We start from the raw sequence: 23347 nt of genomic DNA, 5'->3' as shown, positions 1-23347 counted from the left end.
TTTCTCTAGAAGACATTAAAAAGTACTTACCGTTTTTTTCGGACTATAACACGCCCTTTTTTCCCCCCACATTTGGGGGGAAAAGAAGGGTGCGTGTTATAGTCCGAATGTGGCTGCCCATACAGACCCCGCATCTGATGTTATAGAAAGGCGGATGCCGGGGAGGGTTAGATGCCGGCCTGCGATATGGCTACGCCCCTGCCCTGCAGGAAGCCAGCAACGGCAGGAGTGATGCTGTTATTCCGCTCCTCCGCCCCCCGGAATATCAGCATCGCGCCTGCCGTTTCTGGCTTCCTGCAGGGCAGGAGCGTAGCGATGCTGCAGGCCCCGGTACCTGTACTGCCATCTAACCCTCCCCGCCATCCGCCTTTCTATTACAGCGGATGCTGGGTCTGTATTGGTGGCCCCTTCTCCCAAAAGTGAAAACCTCCACCCCTCACCCGGGCCAGGCCCCACCGGACCCATACCTGTAAAGTTGCAGGCCAGCTCCTGCGCGGCGATATCGCAGGAGCCGACCTGTTCTGGTGATAGCCACCAGCCTAATGAGGCTCCCAGGCCTGTCACTGCTATATTAACATTGCGGCTGGTCCATGACCATCCGTAATACTAATATACAGAATGTCCCATACACGGCAATACAGTTGTATTGCCGTCTATGGGACTTGCAATCAAATGACTGCCCCACTTCTACAATCACCGCAGACGAAGTCACAGGTACCAGCTAGTTACTTATATCTGTATTTCCCTCCTGTATTCTCCCCTCATACAATTCTCATTATATTATTATTGTCTGTAATATATCATTACTAGCTGGTACCCGCGACTTCGTCTGCGGTGATTGTAGCAGTGGGTATATACAGGCGCGGGTAAGGTTTTCGTACTGTGTATAAGGTATGGGATATGAAATGTAACTTTGTATCTTGTTTTTGCTGTAATTCAGAGAATACGTGAGACTTTTGTGTTGCAGTTACTTTGTATTAGAGCTGCTATATATACGGTGTTGTGAGAAACTTTACATAGTGACTTTGGGACAGAAGTATTTGAAGTTAACCCTTTCCCGCCGATGGCATTTTTTGATTTTCGTTTTTGACTCCCCTCCTTCTAAACCCCATAACTTTTTTATTTCTCCACTCCCAGAGTCATATGAGGTCTTAATTTTTCCTGGGGCAAATTTTTCTTCCTGATGCCGCCATTAATTATTCTGTATAATGTACTGGGAAGCAGGGAAAAAATTCAGAATGGGGGGATTTCAAGAAAAAATGCATTTCTGAGACTTTCTTACGGGCTTTGGTTTTATGGCGTTCACTGTGCAACCAAAATGACCTGTCCCCTGTATTCTGTGTTTCGTTACGATTCCGGGGATACCAAATTTATATGGTTTTATTTACATTTTGACCCCTTAAAAAATCCGAAACTGTGTTAAAAATTTTTTTTTTGAAAAGTCGCCATATTCCGACAGCGTAACTTTTTTATACGTGCGTGTACGGGGATGTATAGGGCGTCTTTTTTTGCGGTGTCGGGTGTACTTTGTATTTCTACCATTTTCGGGAAATGTTATTGCTTTGATCACTTTTTATTCAAATTTTTATCTGAATCAAAACAGTGAAAAAACGGTGGTTTGGCACTTTTGACCATTTTTCCCGCTACGGCGTTTACCGAACAGGAAACATATTTGTATAGCTTTGTAGAGCGGGCGATTTTGGACGTGGGGATACCTAACATGTATGTGTTTCACAGTTTTTAACTACTTTTATATGTGTTCTAGGGAAAGGGGGGTGATTTGAATTTTTAATCCTTTTTATTTGTTTTTATATTTTTTTTACTTTTTGAAACTTTTTTTTTGCATTTATTAGACCGCCTAGGGGTAATGACATGGGTGGGGGGTGTCGCGGATTGTCAGAGCGGTGGGGGTCGGCAAACATGGCTGCTCCAAAGCGTTAAAGAGCGCCTCCTGGAGTATCGGTAAGGTGAGGGGCAAAGTGGTAGAGTATATGTATATGTGATTGTGTGGGGTTAGGGGTGAGGCTGAAGAGGGCAATATGAATTTTGTGGCTTGCTATGGTCCAAAGTGTGTGAGATTGCAGAGATGGTGGTGTGAGTTTGGGGTTTGTGGGGGTCCTGGCACAAACGTATGTGCGCTATTGTGACGAAAAGTAGCCTATTGCGCAATCGAGTGTAGTGACTATGTTTGTGGAAACTTTCAGCCAAATCGGTGGAGCGGGTTTTGCGTGATTGAGGAACAAACATCCAAACGTCCAAACTCAAAAACTTTCACATTTATAATATTAATAGGATTTAGAATAGGATCTATATTTTTATTATTACTATTATATTATTATTATTCTCTCTTTTTTTCCTTCTGCCTTCTCTCCTCTCCAATTCTTATTATATCATTATCTACATTATACATATACAAAATTATAATTATTACTATGTTGAGGCTTTAGAAATCCAGTAATTCTTCTGCTGAAACGCGTCGCCATTTTATCTTTTTATGTCATTTGTTTGTACTTTGGCAGCGATTGTTTTAAGGTCCTTTATTTTCTTCATTTTGATTAAGGGAGCGTTCACACTATCGTCGGTGTCCGACATGTAGTGTCCGCTCAAAATCTGTCACGGACACTAGGAGCGGACACTAGCTGTGTCCGTGACACCTGTCATTCACTTTAATGGGCATTGGGTGCGTTCTTTTGCACTCCGTGCCCGTCCTTCCCTGTCCGCAAGAGAAGATGTCCGACTTCTCAGGGTTTTTCTGTCCGCTTGAGAAGTCGGACATCTTCTCTTGCGGACAGGGAAGGACGGGCACGGAGTGCAAAAGAACGCACCCGATGCCCATTCAAGTGAATGACAGGTGTCACGGACACAGCTAGTGTCCGCTCCTAGTGTCCGTGACAGATTTTGAGCGGACACTAGGAGCGGACACTACATGTCGGACACCGACGGTAGTGTGAACGCTCCCTTAATCAGTATATTTTGGTACATTTTCCTTCGGGTGATTAACCGCGGACGGCCGCCATTACACAGCGACCAGGAGGGATAACTGAGGATCATTATCAGAGTTCTCAGCAGGTCAGGCCAAACCTACCAAGTTGTGTCCGTCTATACTTGTATGTGTTGCTGTGATTTCTGCCCTAGGGGGCGCACTCACTTATTCTTTTGTCATTTAGAGATGATATTATGGTTATCTATATTATTATTATTAATTATTATTATTATGTATATTTTCTCTATATATTCTCCTCATACAATTCTCATTATATTATATCTATATTTGTTATATTATTATTTCATTGTATTATCCAGATTATTATCTATATTTATCTATTTATATTATTATCTTAATGACATGATATCATTATTATTATTATTATTATCATCTCTATGTTTCTCCTCATACAATTCCCCTTATATTATTATTCTCTCTATTTTCTTATACAATTCTCCTTCTATTATTCTCTATATTATATCATTATTCTCCCCTCAGACTGTTCTCATGACTTTTCCTATTTCCCTGTAGAACACACTCACCGCGGCCGCCATCTTAGCTTTTCTCGTTGCTAGGAGATGCAGGGGCGGGACTATAGGAGAAGCCGGATATACGTCACACGCAGGCGCGCCCGTCACTGCTGCTTAACGTAGTGAGGGCGGAAGTTTATGTACAGAAACAAGATGGCGACCGAGGCGAAAGAAGTGGAAGAGAGAGAGGAGGTGAGATATACAGCAGGGGGGATGGAAGGGTATACGGGGGTGGACGGTATATACAGCGGGGAGGAGATGTAGTATATGGGGGTGTACAGTATATACAGGAGATGTGGTATATGGGGGTGTACAGTATATACAGGGGGAGGAGACGTAGTATATGGGGGTGTACAGTATAGACAGGAGATGTGGTATATGGGGGTGTACAGTATATACAGGAGATGTGGTATATGGGGGTGTACAGTATATACAGGAGATGTGGTATATGGGGGTGTACAGTATATACAGGGGGAGGAGACGTAGTATATGGGGGTGTACAGTATAGACAGGAGATGTGGTATATGGGGGTGTACAGTATATACAGGAGATGTGGTATATGGGGGTGTACAGTATATACAGGAGATGTGGTATATGGGGGTGTACAGTATATACAGGGGGAGGAGACGTAGTATATGGGGGTGTACAGTATATACAGGAGATGTGGTATATGGGGGTGTACAGTATATACAGGGGGAGGAGACGTAGTATATGGGGGTGTACAGTATAGACAGGAGATGTGGTATATGGGGGTGTACAGTATAGACAGGGGAGGAGACGTAGTATATGGGGGTGTACAGTATAGACAGGGGAGGAGACGTAGTATATGGGGGTGTACAGTATAGACAGGAGATGTGGTATATGGGGGTGTACAGTATATACAGGGGGAGGAGACGTAGTATATGGGGGTGTACAGTATAGACAGGAGATGTAGTATATGGGGGTGTACAGTATATACAGGGGGAGGAGACGTAGTATATGGGGGTGTACAGTATATACAGGAGATGTGGTATATGGGGGTGTACAGTATAGACAGGGGAGGAGACGTAGTATATGGGGGTGTACAGTATAGACAGGAGATGTAGTATATGGGGGTGTACAGTATAGACAGGAGATGTGGTATATGGGGGTGTACAGTATATACAGGAGATGTGGTATATGGGGGTGTACAGTATATACAGGAGACGTAGTATATGGGGGTGTACAGTATAGACAGGGGAGGAGACGTAGTATATGGGGGTGTACAGTATAGACAGGAGATGTAGTATATGGGGGTGTACAGTATATACAGGGGGAGGAGACGTAGTATATGGGGGTGTACAGTATAGACAGGAGATGTGGTATATGGGGGTGTACAGTATATACAGGAGATGTGGTATATGGGGGTGTACAGTATATACAGGAGATGTGGTATATGGGGGTGTACAGTATATACAGGAGATGTGGTATATGGGGGTGTACAGTATATACAGGAGATGTAGTATATGGGGGTGTACAGTATATACAGGGGGAGGAGACGTAGTATATGGGGGTGTACAGTATAGACAGGAGATGTGGTATATGGGGGTGTACAGTATAGACAGGGGAGGAGACGTAGTATATGGGGGTGTACAGTATAGACAGGAGATGTGGTATATGGGGGTGTACAGTATATACAGGGGGAGGAGACGTAGTATATGGGGGTGTACAGTATAGACAGGAGATGTAGTATATGGGGGTGTACAGTATATACAGGGGGAGGAGACGTAGTATATGGGGGTGTACAGTATATACAGGAGATGTGGTATATGGGGGTGTACAGTATAGACAGGGGAGGAGATGTAGTATATGGGGGTGTACAGTATAGACAGGAGATGTAGTATATGGGGGTGTACAGTATATACAGGGGGAGGAGACGTAGTATATGGGGGTGTACAGTATAGACAGGAGATGTGGTATATGGGGGTGTACAGTATATACAGGAGATGTGGTATATGGGGGTGTACAGTATATACAGGAGATGTGGTATATGGGGGTGTACAGTATATACAGGAGATGTGGTATATGGGGGTGTACAGTATATACAGGAGATGTGGTATATGGGGGTGTACAGTATATACAGGAGATGTGGTATATGGGGGTGTACAGTATATACAGGAGATGTGGTATATGGGGGTGTACAGTATATACAGGAGATGTGGTATATGGGGGTGTACAGTATAGACAGGGGAGGAGACGTAGTATATGGGGGTGTACAGTATATACAGGGGGAGGAGACGTAGTATATGGGGGTGTACAGTATAGACAGGAGATGTAGTATATGGGGGTGTACAGTATATACAGGGGGAGGAGACGTAGTATATGGGGGTGTACAGTATAGACAGGAGATGTGGTATATGGGGGTGTACAGTATATACAGGAGATGTGGTGTATGGGGGTGTACAGTATATACAGGAGATGTGGTATATGGGGGTGTACAGTATATACAGGAGATGTGGTATATGGGGTGTACAGTATAGACAGGAGATGTGGTATATGGGGGTGTACAGTATATACAGGAGATGTGGTATATGGGGGTGTACAGTATATACAGGAGATGTGGTATATGGGGTGTACAGTATAGACAGGAGATGTGGTATATGGGGTGTACAGTATAGACAGGAGATGTGGTATATGGGGGTGTACAGTATAGACAGGAGATGTGGTATATGGGGGTGTACAGTATATACAGGGGGAGGAGACGTAGTATATGGGGGTGTACAGTATAGACGGGAGGAGACGTAGTATATGGGGGTGTACAGTATAGACAGGAGATGTGGTATATGGGGGTGTACAGTATATACAGGAGATGTGGTATATGGGGGTGTACAGTATATACAGGAGATGTGGTATATGGGGGTGTACAGTATATACAGGGGGAGGAGACGTAGTATATGGGGGTGTACAGTATAGACAGGAGATGTGGTATATGGGGGTGTACAGTATAGACAGGAGATGTGGTATATGGGGGTGTACAGTATATACAGGGGGAGGAGACGTAGTATATGGGGGTGTACAGTATATACAGGAGATGTGGTATATGGGGGTGTACAGTATAGACAGGAGATGTGGTATATGGGGGTGTACAGTATATACAGGGGGAGGAGACGTAGTATATGGGGGTGTACAGTATAGACAGGAGATGTGGTATATGGGGGTGTACAGTATATACAGGAGATGTGGTATATGGGGGTGTACAGTATATACAGGAGATGTGGTATATGGGGGTGTACAGTATATACAGGAGATGTGGTATATGGGGTGTACAGTATAGACAGGAGATGTGGTATATGGGGTGTACAGTATAGACAGGAGATGTGGTATATGGGGGTGTACAGTATAGACAGGGGAGGAGACGTAGTATATGGGGGTGTACAGTATAGACAGGAGATGTGGTATATGGGGGTGTACAGTATATACAGGAGATGTGGTATATGGGGGTGTACAGTATATACAGGAGATGTGGTATATGGGGGTGTACAGTATATACAGGAGATGTGGTATATGGGGGTGTACAGTATATACAGGAGATGTGGTATATGGGGGTGTACAGTATATACAGGAGATGTGGTATATGGGGGTGTACAGTATATACAGGAGATGTGGTATATGGGGGTGTACAGTATATACAGGAGATGTGGTATATGGGGGTGTACAGTATATACAGGGGGAGGAGACGTAGTATATGGGGGTGTACAGTATAGACAGGGGAGGAGACGTAGTATATGGGGGTGTACAGTATAGACAGGAGATGTGGTATATGGGGGTGTACAGTATATACAGGGGGAGGAGACGTAGTATATGGGGGTGTACAGTATAGACAGGAGATGTGGTATATGGGGGTGTACAGTATATACAGGAGATGTGGTATATGGGGGTGTACAGTATATACAGGAGATGTGGTATATGGGGGTGTACAGTATATACAGGGGGAGGAGACGTAGTATATGGGGGTGGACGGGGGAGGGGGTCCCGGGGTCATTGCTGGCTGTGGCGGACTATAACTGCCAGCAGGCCCTGATTCCCTGGCCATGTAGGTGAGATAAGATCAGACAGGCCGCCAGTGATGTATTCGGCCTTTGTCCTAGATGACTCTATGCTGTATAATGCAGGGTGGCCCTTGTAGTACATCGGTGGGGTGTGGAAGGAGTGTAATCTAACCTGTCACTGATCAGAAGGCTTTATTGGGTTATTCTGGGACTTGTAGTTCTTTAGATTGTCTTGTTGAGCTCCCCTGGGACTTGTAGTTCACCAGTGCGGCCTATGGGGTTATACTGGGATCTGTTACACTTCCTGTCAGTCCTCCCATTGGCAGACACTACAGCCCATCTCTCCTCAGCTTGGAATGGCTGATAACAGGGAGTGATAGCGACCCCCTGTACGTCTTACACACAATAACTCCCATGTCTGGACTCTTTGCAGGAGTCTCCGGAGGACGAGGAGCCGTCTACATCAGCGGAAGACCTGGCGGCACAGAAGCGAGAGGAACGCCTGAGAAAATTCCGAGAACTGCACCTGAAAAGGGTAAAAGGCGACATCAGTCCTCCACCTACATAGTATATATAATATATACTGGGCCAGCTACATGGTATAGATAATATATACTGGGCCGGCTACATAGTATATATAATATATACTGGGCCGGCTACATGGTATAGATAATATATACTGGGCCGGCTACATGGTATAGATAATATATACTGGGCCGGCTACATAGTATAGATAATATATACTGGTCCGGCTACATAGTATAGATAATATATACTGGGCCAGCTACATGGTATAGATAATATATACTGGGCCAGCTACATGGTATAGATAATATATACTGGGCCGGCTACATAGTATAGATAATATATACTGGTCCGGCTACATAATATAGATAATATATACTGGGCCGGCTACATAGTATAGATAATATATACTGGGCCAGCTACATGGTATAGATAATATATACTGGGCCAGCTACATGGTATAGATAATATATACTGGGCCAGCTACATGGTATAGATAATATATACTGGGCCAGCTACATGGTATAGATAATATATACTGGGCCAGCTACATGGTATAGATAATATATACTGGGCCAGCTACATGGTATAGATAATATATACTGGGCCAGCTACATAGTATAGATAATATATACTGGTCCGGCTACATAGTATAGATAATATATACTGGGCCGGCTACATAGTATAGATAATATATACTGGTCCGGCTACATAGTATAGATAATATATACTGGGCCAGCTACATGGTATAGATAATATATACTGGGCCAGCTACATGGTATAGATAATATATACTGGGCCAGCTACATGGTATAGATAATATATACTGGTCCGGCTACATAGTATAGATAATATATACTGGGCCGGCTACATGGTATAGATAATATATACTGGGCCAGCTACATGGTATAGATAATATATACTGGGCCAGCTACATGGTATAGATAATATATACTGGGCCGGCTACATGGTATAGATAATATATACTGGGCCGGCTACATGGTATAGATAATATATACTGGGCCAGCTACATGGTATAGATAATATATACTGGGCCAGCTACATGGTATAGATAATATATACTGGGCCGGCTACATAGTATAGATAATATATACCGGGCCGGCTACATAGTGTATATAATATATACCGGGCCGGCTACATAGTGTACATAATATATACCGGGCCGGCTACATAGTGTACATAATATATACCGGGCCGGCTACATAATGTGTATAATATATACCGGTCCGGCTACATAGTATAGATAATATATACCGGGCCGGCTACATAGTATAGATAATATATACCGGGCCGGCTACATAGTGTATATAATATATACCGGGCCGGCTACATAGTGTATATAATATATACCGGGCCGGCTGCATAATGTGTATAATATATACTGGGCCGGTTACATAGTGTATATAATATATACCGGGCCGGCTACATAGTGTACATAATATATACCGGGCCGGCTACATAATGTGTATAATATATACTGGGCCGGTTACATAGTATAGATAATATATACTGGGCCGGCTACATAGTGTATATAATATATACCGGGCCGGCTACATAGTGTATATAATATATACCGGGCCGGCTACATAATGTGTATAATATATACTGGGCGGGCTCGGGGTGACTATGGACCTGCCGTATAGTGGAAGTTACTTATATAAAGGGGTTTTCTGAGACTATTTCTTATGATGAGCTTTGGATTGGTTTTCAGTTGGGGATCAGACTGCAGTGACCCCATGCGGATCAGCAGCATTAACCCTTCCTGACCATCGCCTCTGCTTCACTGGCCTTGTGACGTCACACTCATTGATCACATGGTCTGATCACAGCTCAGTCTCATTCAAGGGGGACTGATCTCTAGAGATAAATGTGAAATCGGTTGCAGCCTCCATGGGGAGGGATCACTACATTTAGGTGACCCATTCTGAGACCCAGTGTGGCTCTTTAGGGGTTAACCTTCGCAGTGACCCTTCCTTATGTCTGGTCACTTTACAGAACGAGGCGCGGAAGCTGAATCACCAGGAGGTGGTGGAGGAAGACAAGAGGCAGAAGCTGCCCAGCAACTGGGAGGCCCGCAAGGCTCGTCTGGAGTGGGAGCTGAAGGAGGAGGAGAAGAAGAGGGTAAGTAGGACGGCAGCGTGGACATGGCGGCCCCGTCACATCCTGCCCAGGTACTTACCGCCGTCTCTGCTGCGTCCTAGGAATGTGCCGCTAATGGTGTGGACTATCAGAGGGCGAAGCTGCTGGAGATCAGCGCCGATGATGCAGAGCGCTGGGAGAGGAAGAGGAAGAAGAAGAACCCCGACATGGGATTCTCAGGTGGGTCATATCACATACAGGCCAGGCTCAGCCCTGCTCAGTGACCCCTAGGGGCCTGGGGGGGTATTACTAGTCATTTAGCCCACCCTGAGCCCCTGGATATATCCTGTCTGTACAGAGAGAGCTGCAGACTCTTTATACACAGTGTGGCCCTCTATAACAGCGGCCCCTGATATCCCGCCCATATACCAGGGGCTTCTACAGTCTTACATGAACCATCAATTCTGCTTCACAGATTATGCGGCAGCACAACTGCGCCAATACCAGAGGCTGACCAAACAGATCAGACCGGACATGGAGGAGTACGAGAGGGAGCGAGAGAAACAGTAAGTACAGAGCAATGTGAGAACAGAGAAACTGAGGGAGCCTGGATTATCCAGAGCTGAACTCACTATTCTGCTGTTGGAGATAAGTAATGTAATGTATGTACACAGTGACTGCAGCAGCAGAATAGTGAGCGCAGCTCTGGAGTATAATACAGGATAAGTAATGTAATGTATGTACACAGTGACTGTACCAGCAGAATAGTGAGCGCAGCTCTGGAGTATAATACAGGATAAGTAATGTATGTACACAGTGACTGTACCAGCAGAATAGTGAGCGCAGCTCTGGAGTATAATACAGGATAAGTAATGTAATGTATGTACACAGTGACTGTACCAGCAGAATAGTGAGCGCAGCTCTGGAGTATAATACAGGATAAGTAATGTAATGTATGTACACAGTGACTGCACCAGCAGAATAGTGAGCGCAGCTCTGGGGTATAATACAGGATAAGTAATGTAATGTATGTACACGGTGACTGTACCAGCAGAATAGTGAGCGCAGCTCTGGAGTATAAGGCTGTATTCACACTGAGTAACGCTGGCGTTTTTTGTGCTTATTTTTGCACATAGCGCCGCGTTAACGCCGGTCAATGCCACCGTAAAATAGTGTGGCGCTACGCGGCGTTAACGCGGCGCTATGTGCAAAAATAAACACAAAAAACGCCAGCGTTACTCAGTGTGAATACAGCCTAATACGGGATAAGTAATGTAATATATGTACACAGTGACTGTACCAGCAGAATAGTGAGTGCAGCTCTGGAGTATAATATAGGATAAGTAATGTAATGTATGTACACAGTGACTGTCCCAGAAGAATAGTGAGCGCAGCTCTGGTGTATAATACAGGATAAGTAATGTAATGTATGTACACAGTGACTGCACCAGCAGAATAGTGAGCGCAGCTCTGGAGTATAATACAGGATAAGTAATGTAATGTATGTACACAGTGACTGTACCAGCAGAATAGCGAGCGCAGCTCTGGAGTATAATACTGGATAAGTAATGTAATGTATGTACACAGTGACTGCACCAGCAGAATAGTGAGCGCAGCTCTGGAGTATAATACAGGATAAGTAATGTAATGTATGTACACAGTGACTGCACCAACAGAATAGTGAGCGCAGCTCTGGAGTATAATACAGGATAAGTAATGTAATGTATGTACACAGTGACTGTACCAGCAGAATAGTGAGTGCAGCTCTGGAGTATAATACAGGATAAGTAATGTAATGTATGTACACAGTGACTGCACCAGCATAATAGTGAGCGCAGCTCTGGAGTATAATACAGGATAAGTAATGTAATGTATGTACACAGTGACTGCACCAGCAGAATAGTGAGCGCAGCTCTGGAGTATAATACAGGATAAGTAATGTAATGTATGTACACAGTGACTGTACCAGCAGAATACTGAGCGCAGCTCTGGAGTATAATACAGGATAAGTAATGTAATGTATGTACACAGTGACTGTACCAGCAGAATAGTGAGTGCAGCTCTGGAGTATAATACAGGATGAAATGTATTTCCTATATATAATGTTTTGTATGTACCAATGATACGTAATTTTGGAATTCTAATCCCAGGCTTTCATGTTTCTTTGTGTTCTGTATATATGACATTGTTCTCTTTGTCCCTTATTACAGTGGTGAACTCTTTTACCCCACATCTGACTCCCTGTATCACGGCACGCACGTCCCATCCAAGGAAGGGGTTGACAGAATGGTCACTGACCTGGAGAAACAGTAAGTTCTTATAGTTATTACTGTTCTGTCCTGTAGACTCTGCAGGCTCCGTGTATCTATCATTGTTCCCTCCGCTTTATCCTAGTGCACCGCACAATATTAAAGGGGTTTTCTGGCCCCAGATTGAGTCTTTATATTGATGATGTAGCCACATGATAGGCCATCAGTATATGATCTATCAGACACCCTGACCCCACACGGATCTGTAGTTACTCCGGTCTCTGGATGCCAGAAGCTGCTAGTGGACAGGGAGAGTGTGCAGCTCCTATACAAGTAATAGGGCCGGGGCTGCTGTGACAGGCCTATTACCAGGACGGGGGCACTCCCCATCCTCTAGTGTCTCATCAGCTGATCTGTAGGGTTCAGACGTCTTAGGTCATATACTGATGGCCTTTCCTTAGGCTGGATCATCAATATGGAAACTGGATTTGGGGCCGGAAACCCCTTTTAACCTCACTGCGCAGTAATGGATGGGAGGATCCTATATGTGCAGCTTGTGTCCGGGTAGATCCTAGACATACCTGGCCGTGTCTGCTGGTATTATGTAGTCTGAGCTTCACCTAACTGAGAAGAATTGACCTACATCCTAATAACTGGTACCGTTGTTTCCTCCTTCCTGCAGTCACCACTAGGGGGCGCTCACTGCTTAGACATTTCTACATCTCTCATTGAATTCGCTGCAGCAGATCCCAGTGAATCTGTAATCTCCTTCATAAGTTTTTTTTTTTTTTTCGTGTTGCAGAATTGAGAAGCGCGAGAAATACAGCCGCCGCCGTGCGTACAACGACGATGCCGATATCGACTACATCAACGAGAGGAATGCCAAATTCAACAAGAAGGCGGAGAGGTTTTATGGGAAGTACACGGCCGAGATCAAACAGAACCTGGAGAGAGGCACTGCTGTCTAGTAGGGTCCCCCCTGGCGCCGTCTCGAAGACGTCTCGGACTTGTCTTGTGTTTTATATATTTTCTATATTCTGCTTTGTACATACGGAAATGACTATAATAAATGTGATCCCAGAAAGTGAGTGGACGTGTTCAGAGCCTGCGAGATCCCGGCGTCCTGCTACACGCAGGAATATTGTAGGTCAGTCATAATGCCCTGTACCAGCAGGTGGCGCACGCACTTCAGGGGCATCGCTTGTAGAGATAGAGCTTGCCATGATTTCTATCCCTTGTGATGACTGGTGGGTGATGGCCTCACTTTCCAAAAATTGCTGTGGCCGGGACGAATTGTAATTTGTAATGATCTCATTCAATATTCTGTACAGGGGAAGTGGTAAAAATCATTCAGACCGGGGTGGAATTAAAGAAAAACTGCAGTTGCACAACTTTCTTACAGGTTTTGTTTTTATGGCGATACCAAATTTTCTTTTTTTATTGTGGGGCCAGATGTAGTTTTTAAAAATATTTTTTTTTTTTTTTTTTACGGCTTTCCCACTCTTAAGTCCATGGGAAAATTTCAGGTTTTTTGTTGGTAAAATTAACATGTGGTTAACACCCCCCCCCCCGCCTCATATTTCACCTGTGGTCTCAGTGCTGGAGGTTTTTCCACTTACTACAGAGGATAAAGGGTCTCTAGGACCTCCGGCAGTATCTTTGTCAGTCCTATAGAAGTGCATGGGGGTGGTGGTGGTCTGTTCCATTATAGAGGGGACTCTGGGACCCCTTCGGATAGTGGATAAGTATCTTTGGTAGGAGAATCCTTTTAAATGGATCCCATCATTGGATACCCTTTTTTTCTGACTAACACGTAGGAATAGCCTTAAGAAAGTCTATTCTTCTCCTACCTTTAGATGTCTTCTCTGCGCCGCCGTTCGGTAGATATCCCGGTTTTCTTCAATATGCAAATGAGTTCTCTTGCAGCACTGGGGGCAGTCCTCAGCGCTCAAACAGCACTGGGGGCGTCCCCAGTGCTGCGAGAGAAATCTCCATCAACGCCTCCATCTTATTTTGAAACGCCCTCTCCCTGTGTCTTCTTCCATCCTGGGTTTCAATCCTCTAAGCCTCGGGCAGAGCCGACTGCACATGCCAGCGGCCACAATAAAATGGCCGCTTAATCAGTAAGCTGTGTAAGAGGCCATTTTCTTGTGGCTTGAGCATGCGCAATCGGCTCTGCCCGAGGCCTAGAAGATTGAAACCCAGGGACGGAAGAAGACACAGAGAGAGGGAGTTCCAGAAGAAGATGGAGGCGTCACTGGAGAGTTCTCTCGCAGCATTGGGGACGCCCCCAGTGCTGCGAGAGAACTAATTTGCATACCGAAGGAAACCTGGATTTCTGCCGAACGGCGGTGCAAGGAAGACATCTAAACGCTAAGAGAAGAATAGACATTCTTAAGGCTATTCCTACGTGTTTAGTCAGGAAAAAAAAGGGTGTCCAAAGATGGGATCCCTTTAAGGTCTAGTTCACATGCAGTGGAAAGTTTTCTTGCATAGTCCACATGTGGTATATTTGACGGGGTCTTTCTCTGGGCTCTTATGGCACATGGTGTCCGGTACTGGTGCCTGTATATAGATGTGCAGGCTACACAGGGGAGGAGTTGATGCCGCTGTACCCTGGTGGTAGCCATCTTGTGTTGCTGCGTTCCCTGACCTGATATACGGTATATTGCGGTTTTTCCTGGTGACTTGCACCTCTATGTTCAGCAACAGCGGCACAAAAAACATCCTAATGGAGTTGAATTCATTGGCCGTTGCCGTATGTAGTGCTGGCAATGTGGGTGGCATCGCCCCCTCCAGCCTCCGTGCCCCAGGCGTCTTCCATATTCACACTTAACATCCGGCCGGGGACTTTGATTGTTCTTAATGAAGCATGAAAATACCAGCCATTAATATTCAGGGTTATGCAAAACAGACATCTGAGTGTAGACCCTGACCAAAAAAATCAGGAGGCGACTGCTTAGCAGATGGCGACTTATTAAAAACAGCAAACGGCTGACATGTTGCTGCAGCGCCCTGGAAATATTGTGTGTTGTGATGGGGTCGGCCTTGGATGCTCTACAAGTAATAAACAGGAATATGAGGTAATGGCGGAATACATCTAATGCGAGGGGAGCGAGGCCTGTGATGGGGCTGGTTAGACATGGCCGAGGTCGGGGGTCCTCTAGACGGAAAGATAGAGGAATCCAGAGAATGGAGGCAGCAGGAGAGGAGCTTCACAGCACGCGCCAAACCCCCCAGAACTGGCCATGTTTTAAATTTTTTGACCACTCTCATTTTATGGGCAATATTACAGAGAAAACAAAGTTTCCTGTGGCCAAAGATTGGAAATCAGCTTGGAACTCGACGGGACCCCCAGCAAAATAATCTCAATGATGGTTTTGAGGAGGGTCCTCCACTAGTCTCTGCTTATTACGAGTCTTAGAAGTCGGCTCAACATCAGTCAGATTTAGGGATTATTGTGAGCTTCCGATTCAAGAACAAAACACCAGGATTACAGTAAAGACTGACACACTGTTAAAAGTGTCTGCCGAACACCTATGTGACAACATAGCATATGAGTAACCTGAGGGACCGGTGCAGATTTATGTTGGATCTGGAAGGTAGGAAAGCTGGGTGCTAAAAATCAAATTAGACAATCTAATGCGTCAATTTTACAAAGGAAAAGCTCAAAGTTTCTAGCCGAGGTCTGGAGCATCATTAGATACAGTGTGAAGCGCGGCATGAAGACGTGGCCTTGATCGTTCTGATGTTCAGGTAAGTGGTATAGGTCAGAGTAACACGGACATGACACAGGACCCAAAGATTTGCAGCAGGACATTGCAGGGAGCAGCAGTCACATCCTTACGCTCGCTCATATTCCTGCTTCCAATGAATAAACTTTACGAACTGACTGTGTGATATGTCCAATCCCTGAGAGCCGCCATTGGCACCAGATATTCACTTCACCAGTATATATCTGTATGTAAATAGCATATCTATGTATAGTGTATTATACACAGGATACGGTTATATATGAGCGCACATTATATACAAGTGTTCTGCACATTCCCTCCACCATATTAAACACTGGATTTCCAGGTGTCGGGGTGGAAACTGTCATGGATGTGAAAGTCATAAAATATAATCCAGAGTGGAAGCGAGAGAGACGGACAAGTCTATTTCCTCAGCAGATTTCCCCAGATGTCTTATTACGGGGGACAGACTCAGCGCACAAGATCCATATATACATATATACATCTGTACAGAATCCTAAGTCCTGTTTATGGCCGAGTATTCCACATGTCACTGTATTCCTTCTACAAAAGGCCCTGACGTGGGGGCTGGTGTCATAAATATCATTATATGTACATTAAAGATTACATACGATCAAGATAAATATATATATATATATATATATACACACACAAACACACGCATACACACACGTACACACATAATGTGTGTACAAATATAGAGAGAGCAAAAGACAATACATCAACACATAACTTTACTTGGACATCCGCTACCAAAGTAGAACAGCAATTACCCAAACACAATACACAGTGGTTCTATACGAACTGTCTGCAAGAATATAACTACTATAATACTACTCCTATATACAAGAATATAACTACTATAATACTACTCCTATATACAAGAATATAACTAGTATACTACTACTCCTATGTACAAGAATATAACTACTATAATACTACTACTATGTACAAGAATATAACTACTATAATACTGCTCCGATGTACAAGAATATAACTACTATAATACTGCTCCTATTTACAAGAATATAACTACTATAATACTGCTCCTATGTACAAGAATATAACTACTATAATACTACTACTATGTACAAGAATATAACTACTATAATACTGCTCCGATGTACAAGAATATAACTACTATAATACTGCTCCTATGTACAAGAATATAACTACTATAATACTGCTCCTATGTACAAGAATATAACTACTATAATACTACTCCTATGTACAAGAATATAACTACTATAATACTACTCCTATGTACAAGAATATAACTACTATAATACTGCTCCTATGTACAAGAATATAACTACTATAATACTACTCCTATGTACAAGAATATAACTACTATAATACTACTCCTATGTACAAGAATATAACTACTATAATACTACTCCTAAGTACAAGAATATAACTACTATAATACTACTCCTATGTACAAGAATATAACTACTATAATACTACCTCCTATGTACAAGAATATAACTACTATAATACTACTCCTATGTACAAGAATATAACTATTATAATACTACTCCTATGTACAAGAATATAACTACTATAATACTACTCCTATGTACAAGAATATAACTACTATAATACTACCTCCTATATACAAGAATATAACTACTATAATACTGCTCCTATGTACAAGAATATAACTACTATAATACTACTCCTATGTACAAGAATATAACTACTATAATACTACTCCTAAGTACAAGAATATAACTACTATAATACTACTCCTATGTACAAGAATATAACTATTATAATACTACTCCTATGTACAAGAATATAACTACTATAATACTACTCCTATGTACAAGAATATAACTACTATAATACTACCTCCTATATACAAGAATATAACTACTATAATACTGCTCCTATGTACAAGAATATAACTACTATAATACTACTCCTATGTACAAGAATATAACTACTATAATACTGCTCCTATGTACAAGAATATAACTACTATAATACTGCCCCCTATGTATAAGAATATAACTACTATAATACTACTCCTATGTACAAGAATATAACTACTATAATACTACCTCCTATGTACAAGAATATAACTACTATAATACTACTCCTATGTACAAGAATATAACTACTATAATACTGCTCCTGTGTACAAGAATATAACTAATATAATACTACGCCTATGTACAAGAATATAACTACTATAATACTGCTCCTATGTACAAGAATATAAATACTATAATACTGCTCCTATGTACAAGAGTATAACTACTATAATACTACTTCTATGTACAAGAATATAACTACTATAATACTACTCCTATGTACAAGAATATAACTACTATAATACTGCTCCTGTATACAAGAATATAACTAATATAATACTACTCCTATGTACAAGAATATAACTACTATAATACTGCTCCTATGTACAAGAATATAACTACTATAATACTGCTCCTATGTACAAGAATATAACTACTATAATACTGCTCCTATGTACAAGAATATAACTACTATAATACTGCTCCTATGTACAAGAATATAACTACTATAATACTGCTCCTATGTACAAGAATATAACTACTATAATACTGCCTCCTATGTACAAGAATATAACTACTATAATACTACTCCTATGTACAAGAATATAACTACTATAATACTACTCCTATGTACAAGAATATAACTACTATAATACTGCTCCTATGTACAAGAATATAACTACTATAATACTGCCCCCTATGTATAAGAATATAACTACTATAATACTACTCCTATGTACAAGAATATAACTACTATAATACTACCTCCTATGTACAAGAATATAACTACTATAATACTACTCCTATGTACAAGAATATAACTACTATAATACTGCTCCTGTGTACAAGAATATAACTAATATAATACTACGCCTATGTACAAGAATATAACTACTATAATACTGCTCCTATGTACAAGAATATAACTACTATAATACTGCTCCTATGTACAAGAATATAACTACTATAATACTGCTCCTATGTACAAGAGTATAACTACTATAATACTACTCCTATGTACAAGAATATAACTACTATAATACTGCTCCTGTATACAAGAATATAACTAATATAATACTACTCCTATGTACAAGAATATAACTACTATAATACTGCTCCTATGTACAAGAATATAACTACTATAATACTGCCTCCTATGTACAAGAATATAACTACTATAATACTACTCCTATATACAAGAATATAACTACTATAATACTGCTCCTATGTACAAGAATATAACTACTATAATACTGCTCCTATGTACAAGAATATAACTACTATAATACTGCTCCTATGTACAAGAATATAACTACTATAATACTGCTCCTATGTACAAGAATATAACTACTATAATACTGCTCCTATGTACAAGAATATAACTACTATAATACTGCCTCCTATGTACAAGAATATAACTACTATAATACTACTCCTATGTACAAGAATATAACTACTATAATACTACTCCTATGTACAAGAGTATAACTACTATAATACTACTCCTATGTACAAGAATATAACTACTATAATACTACTCCTATGTACAAGAATATAACTACTATAATACTACCTCCTATGTACAAGAGTATAACTACTATAATACTGCTCCTATGTACAAGAATATAACTAATATAATACTACTCCTATGTACAAGAATATAACTACTATAATACTACTCCTATGTACAAGAATATAACTACTATAATACTACCTCCTATGTACAAGAATATAACTACTATAATACTACCTCCTATGTACAAGAATATAACTACTATAATACTACTCCTATGTACAAGAATATAACTACTATAATACTACTCCTATGTACAAGAATATAACTACTATAATACTACTCCTATGTACAAGAATATAACTACTATAATACTACTCCTATGTACAAGAATATAACTACTATAATACTACTCCTATGTACAAGAGTATAACTACTATAATACTACTCCTATGTACAGGACTATAACTACTATAATACTGCTCCTATGTACAAGAATATAACTACTATAATACTACTCCTATGTACAAGAATATAACTACTATAATACTACTCCTATGTACAAGAATATAACTACTATAATACTACTCCTATGTACAAGAATATAACTACTATAATACTACCTCCTATGTACAAGAATATAACTACTATAATACTACTCCTATGTACAAGAATATAACTACTATAATACTACCTCCTATGTACAAGAATATAACTACTATAATACTACTCCTATGTACAAGAATATAACTACTATAATACTACCTCCTATGTACAAGAATATAACTACTATAATACTACCTCCTATGTACAAGAATATAACTACTATAATACTACTCCTATGTACAAGAATATAACTACTATAATACTGCTCCTATGTACAAGAATATAACTACTATAATACTACCTCCTATGTACAAGAATATAACTACTATAATACTACCTCCTATGTACAAGAATATAACTACTATAATACTACTCCTATGTACAAGAATATTACTACTATAATACTACTCCTATGTACAATAATATAACTACTATAATACTGCTCCTATGTACAAGAATATAACTACTATAATACTATCTCCTATGTACAAGAATATAACTACTATAATACTACTCCTATGTACAAGAATATAACTACTATAATACTACCTCCTATGTACAAGAATATAACTACTATAATACTACTCCTATGTACAAGAATATAACTACTATAATACTGCTCCTGTGTACAAGAATATAACTACTATAATACTACTCCTATGTAACAAATTGCTGCCGTCGATGGTTTGCCTGCTCCGGTGTTTTGGCAGCTCTTAAACTGTCTTGCTGCTGAACTCGTTCCTTGTGCTTTGCCCGTGATTGTTCCGGCATCTCAGCAGCTCGCTGGGACACTATATAATGAGCGAGTTGTTGGCGCTTGATGATCCACCAGCTCTGGTGTTTCAGCAGCTCTCAAGTTGGCCTGGCACCAGTGCCGCACCTCCCATGAGGCGACCTGAAGCGAGCGCTTCAGGCGGCACTATGCCAGGGCCTCAGGGAGGGCGGCATTTTTGCTAACCTAAGCCAGTCCAGGACAAGCTGTGCTGGACTGGCTTATCACCGAGCGGTGGTTTGGGGAGGCCGCTGGAGCAGCGTAGCTCCAGCAGCCTCCCCTCACGCTCAGGCAGAGAGCAGGCAGTCTCCGGGCCTACTCTCTGCCGGCGAACGGGGCTAAGCCCGGCCCCTTCTCTCGGCCACGTCCCCGATCCGCCCGACCACACCCCCGATCCAACCGGCCACGCCCCCGATCCGCCCCTCCTCCCGACGGGGGGGGGGGGGGCGGCTTTCTGCAGTTAGCCTCGGGCGGCGAAAGGAGCAGGCTCACCCCTGCCTGGCACTGAAGTTGTTTTTCGCACCGTTCCTGTAATTGTTCCGGTATCTCAGCAGCTCGCTGGGACGCCATATAATGAACATGTTATTGGCATTGATGATCCCCTTCAGCTCCTCTTGTGGAGAGCTCTGTGACTTCTGGCTTCCTTCATTGCTCTCATTGTTTGTGACAAATTAGATTTTCTTTTTCCCGGCATGTTTAAAATTGACAAACTGCCAATTTGGATTTAAGGTGTTTACCCATATCAGTGTGTCAGCACTGCCTAAAGCAGATCAGATAATATGCAAATGCATGTACATTGAGGGTTAATGTGTGTTTACACAGAGAGATAACAGCCCAGGGACCTGAGATAAGCTGCTGTATAAGCAGTGTAATATAGTATGTGAACATAAATTCATAACAGTCGTGAAGCCATGTCATTTACCGGGATAAAATGTAACCAATGTATTAATTGAGGTTACGATTAGAGATGAGCGAACAGTAAAATGTTCGAGGTTCGAAATTCGATTCGAACAGCCGCTCAATGTTCGTGTGTTCGAACGGGTTTCGAACCCCATTATAGTCTATGGGGAACATATACTCGTTAAGGGGGAAACCCAAATCCGTGTCTGGAGGGTCACCAAGTCCACTATGACACCGCAGGAAATGATACCAACACGCTGGAATGACACTGGGACAGCAGGGGAAGCATGTCTGGGGGCATCTAACACACCAAAGACCCTCTATTACCCCAACATCACAGCCTAACAACTACACACTTTACACATTCAAAAAAACCTCTATCAAAGTGGGAAAATACCTGGAAACCTTCTTTACTCCCCAAATGGATGGACACAAACCCCAATTTAAGCTCAACAAACAGTAACAACCACCCCTTTAAATCACGTTCCCCATGACAACCACAAATGGAATAGACAATGGGAAATCCAAAAGCCCTCACCCTTAACTGTCATTTTGAGTGTGTGTGTGTGTGTGTATGTGTGTGTGTGTGTGTGTGTGTGTGTGTGTGTGTGTGTGTGATGTGGTAAGACCTTCCAAAATTCACTTTTCTAGCCCTTAACATGAGCCCTTCCAAACAAAGTTACAGGACCTTAAGCTGAGCTCCCAGCAGAGATTGAGGCCCTTGGCATGAGTAGAGCCTTGCACAGCAGTGTTTTTGGCACTTAGGGTGAGTTGAGCCTTGTACCAGCGTGTGTCCCTTAACATCAGGCGGGCCCTAAGTTCTGCGCTTTGCACAAAAGTTCCACATTAACCTTAGTAGCCTTAGTAGGCCCGAGAACCAGGAACAGGTCTTGCAATGGCTGTCGGATAACGCTTAAAGCACATTGTCCACCAGCCAGTCAGCCTCTACCTCCTCTTACCCAACAGTCTTGTCCTCCTTCCACCCAAAATTCCCAATCTTCCCAGAACAATAACCCCAACTGTCCCTGCTCCCCAGAGCTGTTCTCCCTTCCTTTGACTGTACCGCAACCTGCCCCTCCATTTCACGATTCCACGGACCTAACAGACGAGTATCTGTGTCCAGATGCTCAAACACTAGAGTCTCCTCCATTCCATCTCCGGTCGATTTGGTGGCGGATGACCAGCAACCCACCCTCATCGACGACAATGAGACGCAGTTGCTGTCAGGGCATCCAGTTGACATGCGCATTGTGCAGGAGGAGGAGGCGAGACAGGAGTTGGAAGAGGAGGTGGTGGACGACGAGGACACCGACCCCACCTGGACAAGGCAGATGTCAAGCTGGGAAAGTAGTGTGGATGTTGAGG

The 23347-nt window shown here is 42.3% G+C and overlaps 1 protein-coding gene across 1 annotated transcript; it reads left to right on the top strand.

Annotated features, from left to right (window-relative positions):
• The first annotated feature begins 3631 nt into the window (after positions 1-3631).
• On the top strand, positions 3632-13595 carry SYF2 (SYF2 pre-mRNA splicing factor). Its single transcript, XM_075269900.1, has 7 exons — positions 3632-3708; positions 7957-8058; positions 10065-10190; positions 10271-10388; positions 10624-10714; positions 12359-12457; positions 13200-13595. Exons 1-7 carry the CDS (start codon positions 3655-3657, stop codon positions 13363-13365), a joined length of 756 nt encoding a protein of 251 aa, XP_075126001.1. The 5' UTR covers positions 3632-3654; the 3' UTR covers positions 13366-13595.
• Positions 13596-23347: the final 9752 nt, after the last annotated feature.

The sequence above is a fragment of the Leptodactylus fuscus genome, chromosome 4 (assembly GCF_031893055.1).
Source record: "Leptodactylus fuscus isolate aLepFus1 chromosome 4, aLepFus1.hap2, whole genome shotgun sequence".
NCBI classification, from domain to species: Eukaryota; Metazoa; Chordata; class Amphibia; order Anura; family Leptodactylidae; genus Leptodactylus; species Leptodactylus fuscus.
Note: the sequence above shows the minus strand (reverse complement) of the source record. Positions and strands in the feature narration are given on the sequence as shown.

What these genes read in the sequence shown, in the direction of transcription:
- SYF2 (XM_075269900.1), top strand. Translation starts at nt 3,655, where the DNA reads ATGTACAGAAACAAGATGGCGACCGAGGCGAAAGAAGTGGAAGAGAGA. An exon ending in GAGAGGGAGCGAGAGAAACA is followed by an intron (nt 10,715 to 12,358) that starts GTAAGTACAGAG and finishes CCCTTATTACAG; the next exon opens with TGGTGAACTCTTTTACCCCA. An exon ending in GTCACTGACCTGGAGAAACA is followed by an intron (nt 12,458 to 13,199) that starts GTAAGTTCTTAT and finishes TTCGTGTTGCAG; the next exon opens with AATTGAGAAGCGCGAGAAAT.